This window comes from Ranitomeya imitator, chromosome 2, assembly GCF_032444005.1.
Source record: "Ranitomeya imitator isolate aRanImi1 chromosome 2, aRanImi1.pri, whole genome shotgun sequence".
NCBI lineage: Eukaryota > Metazoa > Chordata > Amphibia > Anura > Dendrobatidae > Ranitomeya > Ranitomeya imitator.
In genome coordinates, this window is record NC_091283.1 from 691,296,907 (window position 1) to 691,312,129 (window position 15,223).

At 44.9% G+C, this 15,223-nt stretch overlaps 1 protein-coding gene across 3 annotated transcripts in view; it reads right to left on the reverse strand.

Annotated features, from left to right (window-relative positions):
• The window catches only part of POLR3A (RNA polymerase III subunit A), a 567,405-nt gene that overhangs the window by 408,888 nt on the left and 143,294 nt on the right, over positions 1-15,223 (reverse strand). For all 3 annotated transcript variants that reach the window (XM_069753076.1, XM_069753078.1, XM_069753077.1), the window contains exon 7: positions 6,709-6,871. In XM_069753076.1, coding sequence (XP_069609177.1) covers positions 6,709-6,871 — 163 coding nt within the window. The remainder of the gene's footprint in view (positions 1-6,708; positions 6,872-15,223) is intronic.

Consider the following 15,223-nt stretch of genomic DNA (forward strand, 5'->3'; position numbering starts at 1 on the left):
TCAGTGTGTTCTTGGAAGCAGACAGGGCAGTTGTCTGCAGAGCTCTCTCTGTGTGGAGCAGCACAGATGCTAAAGGAACCAGAGAGACTGACACCCTGCGTCTTGGGCTGTCTTATGTGTACCCGGCTGCACTCCAGAGGATAAAGAGTGCAGTGCGCTGAGTGAGTACAGAGACTTGTTACCGGCGTGCGGTCACCCAGGGAAACTGGACAGAGGGAAGTTCGGCCTGTGTATTGACTGCGTCATATAGCCATGCATTATTAATGGACTGTATGAAGAAGCTGTATACTATATTGATTGTGTGAAGTAACACAATAAAAGAACGTTTTGTTTGAACTTGCTTGGGTCACTGCCGTTTCACTGTATATGGTCCTACCGCTGCATCACAGTAGACACATTTCTAAATGTTACTACCCATCACAGAAATGTGATTTCATCACTTCTGAATAAAGGGTTTGCTGCACATTGCTATTCCTCTATTTATAATAGATAGAAACCATTAGAACTGGCATTTGGCATATGCGCGTACTGAGCCGCTTGCGTTCCATTCCAGCTCTGTGTCACATGTGCCGTTTGTGGGGCACATGCGTTCCATGGAGCGGATGTCCGGCTGACGTCAGCGATTCAAGGACCGGAACCTCCGCATGATAGAAGCCGAAAGCATTTGTGCTTTTTGAAAGCAAGGACAAACAACACAGGTATGTCCATGTGCAACGACAACGTCCGAGATAACAAAATTATATTAGCCCCATGGTACTCCCCTGATGAGCACAGCAAAACGCGTCAGAGAAAGGGGGGAAGCGTCCACCATAGAATCCGGTTGGAGGGTCATCAAACAAATTACCTCTACATTTGGTGAGACCTTTCCATATTACCAAACTATGCTGATTTAGGCGTTATATTGATCACCTCCTAAGAGAGGTATTAGTGTGGTGCACCGTAGGGGATGCACCTGTAAGTATAATACCGCACCAAGAGGTGGCACTTGCTTATAATGGAGTTGTTGCAATTGAGGACACCGCTATCTTGTTTAATATCCTGAAGGACTTCATAACATAACCACAAAAAGGGGTCTTAGCTTTGTGGCAAATTGACGGTCCCGACAGATTTAATATAAGGGCCGATTATATGCATTAGTCATTTGTACCTATACTAGGACAAGAGTTCTATGCTGATGATGATGTTGGAGTTAGGGTTTACATAGCCTATCCATATGTTTGTGATACTGATGCATCAATGTGTAGTCTGCAATAATTGGGTGCATATGGAGATATAGTATTGGTCACCAAAACGTGTCAGCTGAATAGCTTGCCTTTCCATAGGTTTGTGAAACTAATGCACTAATCTGGAGTCTGCAATAATTGGGCATATATTGAGATATAATATTGGTCGCTGAAACCTGATTGTCAGCTCAATAGCTTGCATTATAGGGATTGTGGTTTCTTTGAAAGAACTAAATTTTGCAGGAACCTGGAAGGCCTTGGGCATATTGGATTACCCTATCTTGTATGCGCACTCCATGTATTTGTAGTGTTGTCTGTCTAAAGCGCCTTGCACTTTGTTATTTTGTGTGTGTTACTGATGTTTTATCTTTTAGGACAATAGTTCAAACCTACTTCTAGATTTCGCCTCTTTATAGGCTTCTTTTAAGATTTTATCAGGATTGACTCGAGAAATCTCTTCCTTATATCGATCGATATCGATCTTATCTGTGCACAATTCATTGACATCTGTTAAAACGTCCGTTTCCTCCTACCAGCCCAGGAGTAAATTAGTTACATAGTTACATAGTTATTAAGGTTGAAGGAAGACTATAAGTCCATCTAGTTCAACCCATAGCCTAACCTAACATGCCCTAACATGTTGATCCAGAGGAAGGCAAAAAAAACCCATGTGGCAAAGAGTAAGCTCCACATTGGGGAAAAAAATTCCTTCCCGACTCCACATACGGCAATCAGACTAGTTCCCTGGATCAACACCCTAACAAGGAATCTAGTATATATACCCTGTAACATTATACTTTTCCAGAAAGGTATCCAGTCCCCTCTTAAATTTAAGTAATGAATCACTCATTACAACATCATACGGCAGAGAGTTCCATAGTCTCACTGCTCTTACAGTAAAGAATCCACGTCTGTTATTATGCTTAAACCTTTTTTCCTCCAAACGCAGAGGATGCCCCCTTGTCCCTGTTTCAGGTCTATGATTAAAAAGATAATCAGAAAGGTCTTTGTACTGTCCCCTCATATATTTATACATTAAAATAAGATCACCCCTTAGTCTTCGTTTTTCCAAACTAAATAGCCCCAAGTGTAATAACCTATCTTGGTATTGCAGACCCCCCAGTCCTCTAATAACCTTGGTCGCTTTTCTCTGCACCCGCTCTAGTTCAGCTATGTCTTTCTTATACACCGGAGACCAGAACTGTACACAGTATTCTAAGTGTGGTCGAACTAGTGACTTGTATAGAGGTAAAATTATGTTCTCCTCATGAGCATCTATGCCTCTTTTAATGCATCCCATTATTTTATTTGCCTTTGTAGCAGCTGCCTGACACTGGCCACTGAACATGAGTTTGTCATCCACCCATACACCCAGGTCTTTTTCATTGACGGTTTTGCCCAGAGTTTTAGAATTAAGCACATAATTATACATCTTATTACTTCTACCCAAGTGCATGACCTTACATTTATCCCCATTAGCATAGTTGATCACACAAGTGCTGCCCATAGCTCTGTAGAAGCAAAGGATTTTTGCGGCACAGGAGTCCTTTTCTTAAAAAAGGCATACCTTTGAGAAAGGACCATTTTTAACGGGTCCGAAACGCATCAGGCGTTGGGGGTTCCCCCCGTATGTACTGTTTTTACTGATGAAGATGTCTGAATAAATAAAATTATTTTTTAAGAAAAGGACTCCTGTGCCGGAAAAATCCTTTGTTTCTATATGTGCTTAGACATGGTAGTCAGCCACTGAATTCCAGGCACGGACAGTCTCTAGCATATTCTGGTGAGCACATATCCTCCTTCCCCCTCCCTTTAATTTTCCCATAGCTGTGCCCCTGCACTGGTGGTAGTACTTGTCGTTGAAGGTCAAAAACATTTTTGGTAAGGCAAAACTCAAGAATATTTAGAAGTAAGTTGTTATGAGACCGGTATTGACAATCCCTGTCCGAATAATTGAAGACCCCTTGTGTGGAAACAAGGCGTTTACAAATTCTACATCTATTCTCGCCAGAATACTCCCAGTGTCAAATGGGGTGCCCTCTAGCTTACACAGCAGCAAGTCTGTAGTATCTCTTGTATTAGACTACAACACCTGTATAAATAATCTGAGAATATGATCAATATAGAGTCCCAAATTTTGACACATGCTCCCTATCCCAGAAACTATAGGATACCCTCGTAGGGGTTCTATGCCCTTATGAATTTTCAGGAACTGAAGAATGTAGCAAGTCTTGGGTTCACAGGCAAAAGAAAATCAAACTGTCTTGTCAATTACTTTAAAACCATTATCAAGAATCAGTTTGCGTTCACCCAGAAAACCAGAGGTAGGATTATTAGGCAAAACAGTATAGCCCTCACTTTCTTGCAGAAGGTCAAGGCACATAGTGAGCTACTTCTCTGCATTCAGGGCCACCACATTGCCACCCTTATTAGAGGGTTTAATGACAATATGGTGGTCCTGTTCTAGACCCCCAAGTGCTGCCATTTCTCTAGAGCTGTAGTCATACCTGGGAGGGGTTAACTTTTTGGAGGGAATGGAAATCCTCTGTCACCATGTTCACAAACACATCTATGGCTGAAACATCAATTAGACTTGGAGGCATCTTATTACATTTTTGAGATCTGAAAAGGGGCCCTTAGCAGTCAACTCAGTCAGATTCAGCTAGGCCATCAAGAAGCCTCACATCATCTAGCATGCTAGGAGGAATACCCAAATATCTACACATGTCTTTATTCTGTCTTGCAAAATGAAAATGTTTCTTCCACTTACGTTTTTGAGCAAATAAGTTAAAATCATTCACGATATTAAAACAGGTCAAAGTCTGATGTAGGGACAAAAGAAAGGCCCTTATTTAGAATCATTATTCAGTACTCAAGAGGATAGATTGATGACCTGAAGGTCAAACTTTGTGAGTCTTCTAGGGAGCTAATCGGTTTCTTAAAGGGTAGTTCATGTCTGGAAAATGAGCCCCAGTACCATATATAAACACACCAAAAATTGCTGTCCAAAGCCAGCGTAGGGTAACAAAATATAAATTGCAAATTGCCAAAGGCAAATAATCCCTATCTAAAGGCCTAAAAATGTACTTTTATTTCAACTACTAAAGGATAATTAAAATTCCGCTCAGTGGGGAGGCTTAGGGCAACTTTTAATAAAACTGGTCAGGGTAGTTTCGGGATGGCAATAGATATGATATAGGTAGCGGCCGCACCTCAATCCATAAGCCCATGATTGATGAACATAAAATTAGGACAATTAGCACTTACAGGACCAGAGTCCATCTGAAAATATATATTAGTGTCCCCTTATGATGAACTGACCTGAGCGCAATTTTAATTATCCTTTAGTAGTTGAAATAAAACTTAAATTTAAGATGGAAATTATTTGACATTGGTAATTTGTAATTTTTATTCCAGTACCATATATTTCCCTAGCCTTTGGGAATTCACGTCCCCGTCCTCTTCCCCAATCCCTCCCACATTGACCCTTATTTTTAGTCTCGTCATCTGAAGCCTTAGAGTCAGTAGACGAGTTGTCTGTTTCCAACATTGGTGCTGTATTTTTGTTAAGGAATAAATAGGCCTTGTTCTCCTTGAAATCCTGTAGATCAGTGGTCCCCAACTCCAGGCCTCGAGGGCCGCCAACAGTGCAGGTTTTCAGGATTTCCTTAGTATTGCACAGGGGTTGGAATCCAACCCCTGTGCAATACTAAGGAAATCCTGAAAACCTGCACTGTTGGCGGCCCTCGAGGCCTGGAGTTGGGGACCACTGCTGTAGATCCTTTACAAATTGCTTATGCTTACGTTCCTTAATATTATTTAAGGAAAGTTCTAGGATATTTTGTAATGTGACTGATGACGCAGCTTTTAGGAAAGGTCCTAGAGGGTTTACGGTTTAATTTTGCAGTTCACTCTATGAATGAGGCACTCAGTCGCATGGCAACACTATGATGCTAATCACGAGACCCTGCGATGACGGACCAGGAGGTGTGTAGTATTGGGAATGAGGCATGTGTGTCATAACTTCTGACATACGTGCCAACAGGATCTGCAGGATTATGAACAGTTAAAACAGTGGACAATTCGCCTTTGATCTTGTATGATGCGTGCATATGCCCTCCCTTGATGGCCTATTACAGAAGAAAAGCAGGGCTATTTCAGGGCAAGGCCATCTGAGGGCAAGCTGTGGACTGGCCTTGTCATGGGGAACATAGAGCAACTGTAGTTCCTATAGGGAATATTAGAGCTTATGATCCTGACACTGCTCATTCCAGATCTGGTGAGGATTCGCTCCATGATTTATCGGATTAAGTATTTTCTACTTACCCTGTGGAGAACCTACATTGGGTGAGAGATTTCCATATTTTCGTCATCAGACTTCAGGAGATACTACTGATTTCTCATTGTCTAATAGGAGTCATTTTGACTACTGTGATATAGGAATGTGTATTTTTTTTCAGGTCTGGATCTTTCACGGACAAATTGTCCACCACTGTGGGCTATATGATCATATACATACATACATACACATAGCAAAGTTTTTTCATTTTAAGTTTATACTACCCAAGTTGGTTTGTATATATGTTTTATTATACTCACCTTGCTGCTTTTTGCTCTAGCAAACCTTAGATCAAGACCAGCTCATAATATGTCAGTCTTTATCAATTCACCCCGATGTGACACGTGCCACAGAAAAAAAAATAGGACATCCCACTTGAACTCGAAATATATTGATTAATTTGCTACCAATCTGAGCTACAGTATAATATTTAGATGCTAGTCACAATAATCAAATCAATTGTCCACAGAGAAAATGGTTCAGAAAAAAAAAAAAAAAATAGTCTCTGTCCTTGTCTCATCCATTTCCCTGTGTGGAGACCTTTGCTCACATGCTTTTTTACTAGTCCATTCCTTTCTAAGGGACAGATAGCAGTTATTTTAGTCTCATAGACAAAGATGGAATAGGAGCACTACCATTCCTTTCACTCGAGACTTTGGAATTGATGATATTCCCAGAAGTGACACCCCAATTATATTTATCACCTATTGTTAAAAGTTTATTTAGAGGGCAAACAACCAAATTCATTATACAGTATCTTTAAGGATTAGTGTACACTATGCAGTGTACTTCTAATTAAAAAGCCTTTCCATTTTCAAAATGAGGGATTTTGAATTGTATTAGTTTATACCTTTGTGCCTCAGGTTACCGGCCACCTAAGAAATGGCTAAACAAGTAAGGCACACTTGCCATTTGCTATACAATTTGCAAGTGCTGCTCTGGAAGTGGTTAGATTGCTGGATCGGTAGCCTTTGCTAGAAGTATTGGAGAGCTCGCAGTTCGTAACAGTGGCTCTGACATGAAGCCAGTCTAAACTGTCAATCTTAGAGAGCACACTGTTCTTGGCAAAAAGGAAGCCAGGAGGTAGGGACCATCCATTTAATAAAGGTTAGATGTTAAGGCACATTTGTTAGCAATAGAATGTACCTTGCTTCCCCTTCAGCCTTTGAACAAAGCCACGTGTCCACTTTTTTGGGGCCATGTTTAAAGGAATTCCAGATAGTTCACTATTTATGTAAAGCGCACACTGCAACTGAAGGAAATCCCAATCCTCAATGATCATCTGAGTTTTGGCTCCAGAGATTCTATGCTATAAAAAAACAAAAAAAAAAAAACAAAGATTACATCATTATAACCCATTTGGGAAATTATAGTCTAGCTATAAAAGAGAACCTACACATCCAGAAACGCTATTTACTTGTAGATATAGGGATAATCTACAGTGTTTAAACCCTGTGTAGTCAGCTTAATAAAGCTCTAGAAACACAGAGAAAATGAGATGTTATTCACCCTGCAGCCGCGTACTTCCAGTCATTGGGGCAGTGCAGAAAACAGTTACATTCACTGCTGACTATAAAGTGTGCAGCTGCGATCACTCATCCTGCAAACATGCACTGAAGATGTGGCTCGGAATCAATGTGCAGTGGGATTGATCGCAGCAGCAGCTCTCTGTATAATGAGCCATGACTGTAAAAGCTTCCTGCACTGCCAGTAGAATGAAACTTCCTTATCTCCATGTAGCCAACGCTGCTCCCGTAAATCGGCTAAATAAAAATTTATAAATAACAGTTTTAATTTTTATTTTATAAATCTACACATGAAAATAAATAACTTTGTAAGACATCTTGTCAGACAAATCTGATGGTTTCTCCTTCTGGACTGAACTTTCTCTTTCAATTCATGGATAAAATCTGCATTTAGTGAAGGAACATTATCCCATTACTGAAATAGAGGACAGCTGGTGCTTGTAAAATTTGGTGGAGGGGAGGAGCTGGAGTAAGACATTGACATTCTAATATGAGTTCTTCTAAAATAGTTACAGATCTCCATAAAACGTTATGAACACCAATTGTCATCTATTTGAGTAATGGGAAAATCTGTATTCTCCAAAGACAGATTTTATCTGTGAATTGGTAATTTCGAGAATGACTGATCAGTCCTGGAGGAGAAAGAAGATTCCCCTAATATAAAAATATACTCTAATATATATCTTATGTACTATTGATTAATGACCTAAAAATGAAACCAGTTAACGTATATATTCGAGTATAAGCCGACCCGAGTATAAGCGGAGACCCCTAATTTTGCTACAAAAAAAACTGAGAAAACTTAATGACTCGAGTATAAGCCTAGGGTGGGAAATTAAGCAGCTACTGGTAAATTTTAAAAATAAAAATAGATGACAATAAAAGTTAAATTGATTGAGACATCAGTAGGTCAAGTGTTTTTGAATATCCATATTCAGATGGAGCCCCATATAATGCTCCATACAGTTCATGATGGGCCCCATAAGATGCTCCATACAAAATATGCCACATATAATGCTCCATAAAGTTCATAAAGTTCATGATGGGCCCCATAAGATGCTCCATATTAAAATGTGCCTCTTATAATGCTGCACAAAAGGTTTATGGCCCCATAAGATGCTCCATAGAATATTATGCCCCATATAATGCTGCACAAAGGTTGATGGCCCCATGAGATGCTCCATAGAATAATATGCCCCATATACTGCTGCTGCGATTAAAAAAAAAAAAAAAAAATTACATACTCACCTCTTGTCGCTGGGGGTCTGGTGCCGAGGTCCGGAGCAGGCGGGGACACCGGCCTGCTATGAGGACCAGGTGCGGGAGTTGCCACTGGCTCAGGACACCGGCACTTGCGATATTCGCCTTTCCCCATCCCACCGCCACGCGCCTGTGTCTTTCGGGTCTCTGCAGTGACTGTTCAGGCTGAAGGAGCGCACTAACAACGTCATCGCGCTCTCTGACCTGAATGTCACAGCCAGAGGATGCAGAAGACAGCCCGGTGGTGGAACGGGGACAGGTGAGTATCGCATGGCTCACCCTCCCGGGTCATACTCACCCCATCCTGGTGCGGCCTCTGCTTCACAGATGGTCTTTGGCGCCGGAAGCTTGTTCCCTTGTTCAGCGGTCACATGGTACCGCTCATTAAAGTAATGAATATGTGCTCCACGCCTATGGGAGTGAAGTCACGTCCATATTCATTACTTTAATGAGCGGTACCACGTGACCGCTGAACACAGGAAGAGCTGTGGGCACCAGAGACCATCGGAGAAGAAGGGAAGTGCAGAAACCGCGCCGGGAGCAGGTGAGTATGATATGACAGCCGCCACTCCTGCCGCTCCCCCGCCGATCCACTGGACAATGATTGGATTATCAGCTGAGAGGGACACTTTTAGCCTTAAAAAAAAATGGGCTGAAAATCTCTGCTTAAACTCGAGTATATATGATACTTTAAAAGCTATTTACCGCAGATGATCTACAAGCAAATAGCGTTTCTTCCTAAAAGTGATGTTTTCATTGTATGAAAGAATTACATCCTTCACAAATGAAAAAAATTGTGATCATTTCATTGGACTAAAAAGAATATGCAATGAGCAGAATACAGAGGTTGCTTTCACTCCATTGACTAAGAGTAAAAACAATGACTTTTTTACATGCAGATACTCAATTTTATATTTTGTTTTACTGTAATTTTGTTTTCTTATGTCATTGTGTTGTGGGGTCCCAATATCAGCACAGCAAAACATTATAAACACCCTAATGCTATGTGTGCACATTGAGTAATTGCTGGTGGAATTTTTTGCAAGGTTTCTGCATCTCTTGTCAGCAACAACACGCGGTTTGCAGCATTTTTTGCATGCGTCTTTGTATAGCAATGAAGGCTTTTTGAGCTAAAGATAGACATTTAAAAAAAAATGTTTTGTGATTTAATTTCTTGGTTCAACACCTTTTTCATTCTGATGCAGTAGCATCATGGTAATCGGATTAGGGCTTGGTGTCAGCTGCTGTCACTGACACCAAGCCCTAGGTTTAGTAATGAAGAGGTGTTAGCCAGACACCCTCCTTACTAAGGTGGTAAATAAACAGTTAAATAAACATACTGTTACCAGCCTATGTAGGAGCATTAACAGAATGAACCTACATAGGCTGGAACCAAACAGCAAATGTTTATCTATACAAAAAAAAAAAAAAAAAAAATTAGTGGTCTCCTGCACAATTTTCAAAACCTAGCAGAGAGAAAGCCGATGGCTGATGTTAATATGCTGGGAACAAGTCAATAGCCATAAATGTTCCCAGGATTTTAATATCAGCTCACAGCTATTTGCTTAGCCTTTGGTGGCTAGTTTACAGGGGGACCTGTTACAGAACCCCCAGCACCAAGAATATGTTATGCTATATATATTATGTATAATAGGTTCCATGAGAAATGCATCAGTCCACAGGCTGCATCCCTGGGCAGAGGGGACAAGATATTCTCCTTCTGACCTCCCCCACCTTTGTAATTCCCACAGTAAATACCAGCAGGCTCCGGCCCCCTGCGGCTATTGTAATGTATGTCTGGCCTGTTTTTTCTATTGGCCTGCCCTGTGTATCTGTGTTATATATTCTGTGTGCTGTGAATAAAGTGTGTTCTTTTAGACTGGAAATACGTGGAGTAGCAGTCAGCTTTTATATGCCATGTAATCAAGGAATTCCAGCCAGCGTCCTTCATTCAGAATCCAGCAAAAGCAGAGTGAAACACGGGGGGTGCTGAAAGAGGTACTACAGCACAGTAGACGCCGTTACACTGGTGGCAGACAGCGGGATGTGATACCCCCTCTACAGGAGGAAAGGAATGAATGGAAGACAACTACCAGAAGTTAAAGAGGACTACACTAAAAGATCTGGTGGAAGCCCAAGGGTTAATCGCCAGCAACAAAACAAGATTTGATAGCAGCCATCACGGAACACGACAGTGCAGCACCCCCCAATGTAAACGTGGAGGAGACTGAATTCCAGAGGGAGGTAAAGAACAGACTGGCGCTCTATGGCCAAACCCTGCAGTAGAGATCATACGAGAGGTGATGGCTGATGTGCGTACTGATCTGAAGGAAAAGATGGCCGAGCGGACAGGATAGAGCTAACCAACATGGAGATGGCAGAGCAGACCAAAGTGGAGCTGGCCAAGATGGAGATGGCAGAGCGGAGAGAGGAGAGTGAGCGAGCAAGGGGAGCTCTGGCCTCCGCCCAGGTACCTTCAACAGGAAGCCACAAAAAGATCCAGTATAATGCCTTCCGACAGTTGGGGGAGGCAGAGGAAGACATTGATGGCTTTCTGCAGGACTTTGAGCGGCAGTGTGCCCTTCATCAAGTGAAGCCGGAGAAACGGGTTCAAATTCCGGCCAGCAAGCTGACAGGCCGGGCAGCGGACGTGTATCGCACGGTACCTGATGAGGACTGTATGGACTATGAGCGGATCAAAGAAGTGATCTTGGCCCGGTATGCGCTGACACCAGAGGCATACCGCCAAAAGTTCCGCTGACTTATAAAACGAGTAACCGATACCCACGCTGAATGGGCCTTTAAATTACGGCGGTCACTGCTACAGTGGGTACAAGGGAGCCAAGCAACCACTAAGGAGGACATCCTCCAGCTCTTCTTGTCAGAACGATTCTTTAATGGACTAAACCCCGAGACACAGGAATGGCTTCAGGACAGGCGGCCAATGACTCTTGAGGAAGCCGCTCGTCTGGCCGATGAACATCATGACGCCTCAATTGTCCGGATTAAAGATGGTCACTAGGGGTTCGCCCATGGACCTGGAGGGCCCCAAACCACCGAAGATTGTAGGGGGACCAGCTAGAAACCCGGCCTACCACAGTTCCCCTGGGGCGCGATGCCACACCTGCCGTCAGCTGGGCCACCTGCAAAGACAATGTCCCAACCGGACTCAGCATACCCAGTGGCCAAAGGCGGGAACAGCTACCTTCCGCCGGGCCGCTGTACACTGCTACCAAGGCGAAGCTGACCCGTCATTGGGGGCTACAACTAACCAAGGGGTGGAAGACATGGAGGAAGTGCTGCATGAAGTAGACCCTGTGCAGGCAGCCCGGGCAGATAATCGACAACCGCATCGACAGGTCGTGTGGGTTAGTGGGAAACGCATGCAGGGACTAAGAGATTCCGGAGCAACTTTGACCCTTGTGAAGCTTCATCTCATCCGGGACCAAGAGAAGACGGACCGGACAGTGGCATTCCGTGTAGCAGTGGGAGCCATACATCGACTGCCCACTTCCAGGATTCACCTTAACTGGGGAGTTGGGGATGGCCTTGTTGAGGTCGGCTTGATGGAGGATTTGCCTGCAGACGTTTTGCTGGGAAATGACTTGGGGCCCATGTTGTCTGCCTTCTCGGTTGCCCCTCTGGCTGAGACATATCCTGTGACCACCCGGAGACGAGCTCAAGCTGCGGAGGAGGAATCACACTCAGAGGAGGCCCAGGTAAGACATCCCAGCCCTACACGTATTCCCATAGCCAGACACATTTCTTGGGCCACCCCAGATGAATTTAAGAGGGAGTTACTTGAGGATCCTTCATTGGAGGGATATCGTGGGAAGGCACAGGAGGGGAGAGGGGTACTGGAAGGGGAACAGTTTATATGGAAGCAGGGACTCCTCTACCAGATCACAGAGCAGCACCACACAGGGACGAGCCCCACTATAAAACGACAGCTGGTAGTTCCCAAGAAGTATAGGCAGGAGTTACTGCGAATCTCTCATGACATACCCTTGGCCGGGCACTTCGTCGTCAGTCGCATCAGGCATCGTCTGACACAAAACTTCTTTTAGCCGGGGGTAACCTATGATGTTCGTCAATACTGCCAGACCTGTGACAGTTGCCAGCGCATTGGCAAGAGGGGAGATCGATGCAAGGCCAAATTACACCCCCTCCCCATTGTGGAGGAACCATTTAGCCGAGTAGCGGTCGATCTGATAGGGCCGTTAGCCAAACCCAGTCCGTCAATGAAAAGGTATACATTAACAGTGATAGATTATGCCACACGGTATCCAGAGGAGGTTGCATTACCTAACATACTGGCAGAGACGGTGGTGGCTGCCCTGCTCCAGGTTTTCTCACGGGTTGGATTTCCCCGGGAGATTATCTCAGACCAGGGTACCCAGTTTACAGCAGAGGTGACCAACTGTGGAAGCTGTGCGGCGTAAAGTCCATTAGAAGCGCCCCGTACCACCCGCAAACCAATGGGTTGTGTGAACGGTTTATTGGGACGTTAAAACAACTCATTGGGACTTTTACCAGGACCTACAGGGACTGGGAGAAATTCTTGCCTCACCTCCTGTTTGCCTATCGAGAGGTGCCCCAAGAATCCACGGGGTTCTCCCCATTCGAACTGGTATACGGGAGACGGGTAAGGGGACCCCTAGACTTAGTGCTAGAACACTGGGAAGGGGAGGGCATCATAGAAGGGGTTCCTATTGTACCCTATGTGCTGGAATTCCGGGACAGCCTACAGGAGCTGACCCAGGCTGTACGTGGGAACATGCAGGTGGCCCAGCGGCGCCAGCGCGTATGGTACGATCGGAGGGCCAGAGAGCGCACCTTGGAAATAGGGCAGAAGGTCCTGGTGTTAGAGCCCACTAGGCAGAACAAGTTCCAAGCTGCTTGGCAGGGGCCCTACCAGGTAGTGGGGAAAATAGCCGACACCACCTATAATGTCGCCGATTGTGACGACCCCAGGGTTATCCGCATGTTCCACGTGAATATGCTGAAGCCCTATCGGGAGCGCCCTGAAGAGGTAGTGGCCATCTGTGCACCTGAAGCAGAGGATTTAGCCGGACTTCCCTTGCCTGATGTCTTAGGGGAGAGGACTCAGTCTAAAACATGGGACCAGGTACACTGGGGTGAAGACTTAGGTCCCCGGGAGAGACAGCAGGCGGATGAGTTGTTGAGGCAGCGACAGAGGATGTTTTCGGGGAAACTCGGGTACACTCACCTGGCACAACACAAGGTTGAGACCCAGGATCAGACCCCCTGCGACAACCCTCCTTTCGTGTCCCTGAGTCTGTACGACAAGGGATGCGACAAGAGATACAAGAGATGTTGCGTTTAGGGGTCATTGAAGAGTCAGATAGTCCCTGGGCATCCCCCGTAGTGTTAGTGCCCAAGAAGGATGGGACTACACGGTTTTGTGTAGACTATCGTAAGCTCAATGAGAAAACAGTGACGGATGCGTATCCCATACCGTGTGTGGATGAGTTGTTAGACCGGCTGGCGGGGGCAAAGTATTTGACCACCATTGATCTATGCAAAGGCTACTGGCAGATTCCCCTTAGTCCTGATGCTATTCCCAAGTCGGCATTTGTCACCCCGTTTGGCTTATTCCAGTTTCGAGTTATGCCATTCGGGATGAAGACTGCCCCGGCGACCTTCCAGAGGCTGGCTGACCGGCTTCTGGATGGTCTCCAGGACTATGCGTGTGCCTACCTGGATGACATCGCCATCTACAGCGCAACATGGGAAGAGCATCTAAATCACCTAGAGACAGTATTGGACAGGATCCACAAGGCCGGAATCACCCTGAACCCAAACAAGTGTCACGTGGGCAAAGCAGAGGTTCAGTATTTAGGACATTGGGTGGGAAGTGGGAAACAGAGACCAGAACCAGCCAAGATTGAGGCCATAGCCAATTGGCCCACCCCACGCACTAAAACCCAGGTCATGGCGTTTCTAGGGACAGCGGGGCACTACAGGAAATTCGTTCCCAATTACAGCAGCGTGGCCAAGCCCCTCACTGATCTGACCCGTAAGAACCAACCCCGCCAGGTAACCTGGACCCCAGAGTGTGAGGAAGCCTTCCGCCAGCTAAAGGACGCCCTCACCTATACCCCTGTATTGGCCGCACCCGATCCAACTAAACGTTTCCTTGTTCACACAGACGCTTCTATGTTTGGATTGGGGGCAGAACTAAGCCAAGTTGGGCCGGACGGCCAAGAACACCCGGTAGCTTACCTGAGTCGGAAACTACTGCCCCGTGAAGTGAGCTATGCGGCCATTGAGAAGGAGTGCCTGGCAATAGTATGGGCACTCAAAAAGTTACAACCATATTTGTATGGACGACAGTTTTCCCTCCTAACGGACCATAATCCCCTAGTCTGGCTTAATCGGGTCTCCGGAGACAATGCCAGATTACTGCGGTGGAGTTTAGCCCTACAATCTCTGGACTTCACCATCCACTACAGACCCGGCAAACAAAAGGTAATGCCGATGGACTAAGTCGACAAACGGAACTTGTACCAACCCCATAAACTTCGGTCATCCCCAAACCGATCCGTTAAGGATCAGACTGTGTATGCCGATCGCGTCGCTGAAAAGGGGAGCCGTGTTACAGAACCCCCAGCACCAAGAATATGTTATGCTATATATATTATGTATAATAGGTTCCATGTGAAATGCATCAGTCCACAGGCTGTATCCCTGGGCAGAGGGGACAAGATATTCTCCTTCTGACCTCCCCCACCTTTGCAATTCCCACAGTAAATACCAGCAAGCTCCGGCCCCCTGCGGCTATTGTAATGTATGTCTGGCCTGTTTTTTCTATTGGCTTGCCCTGTGTATCTGTTATATATTCTGTGTGCTGT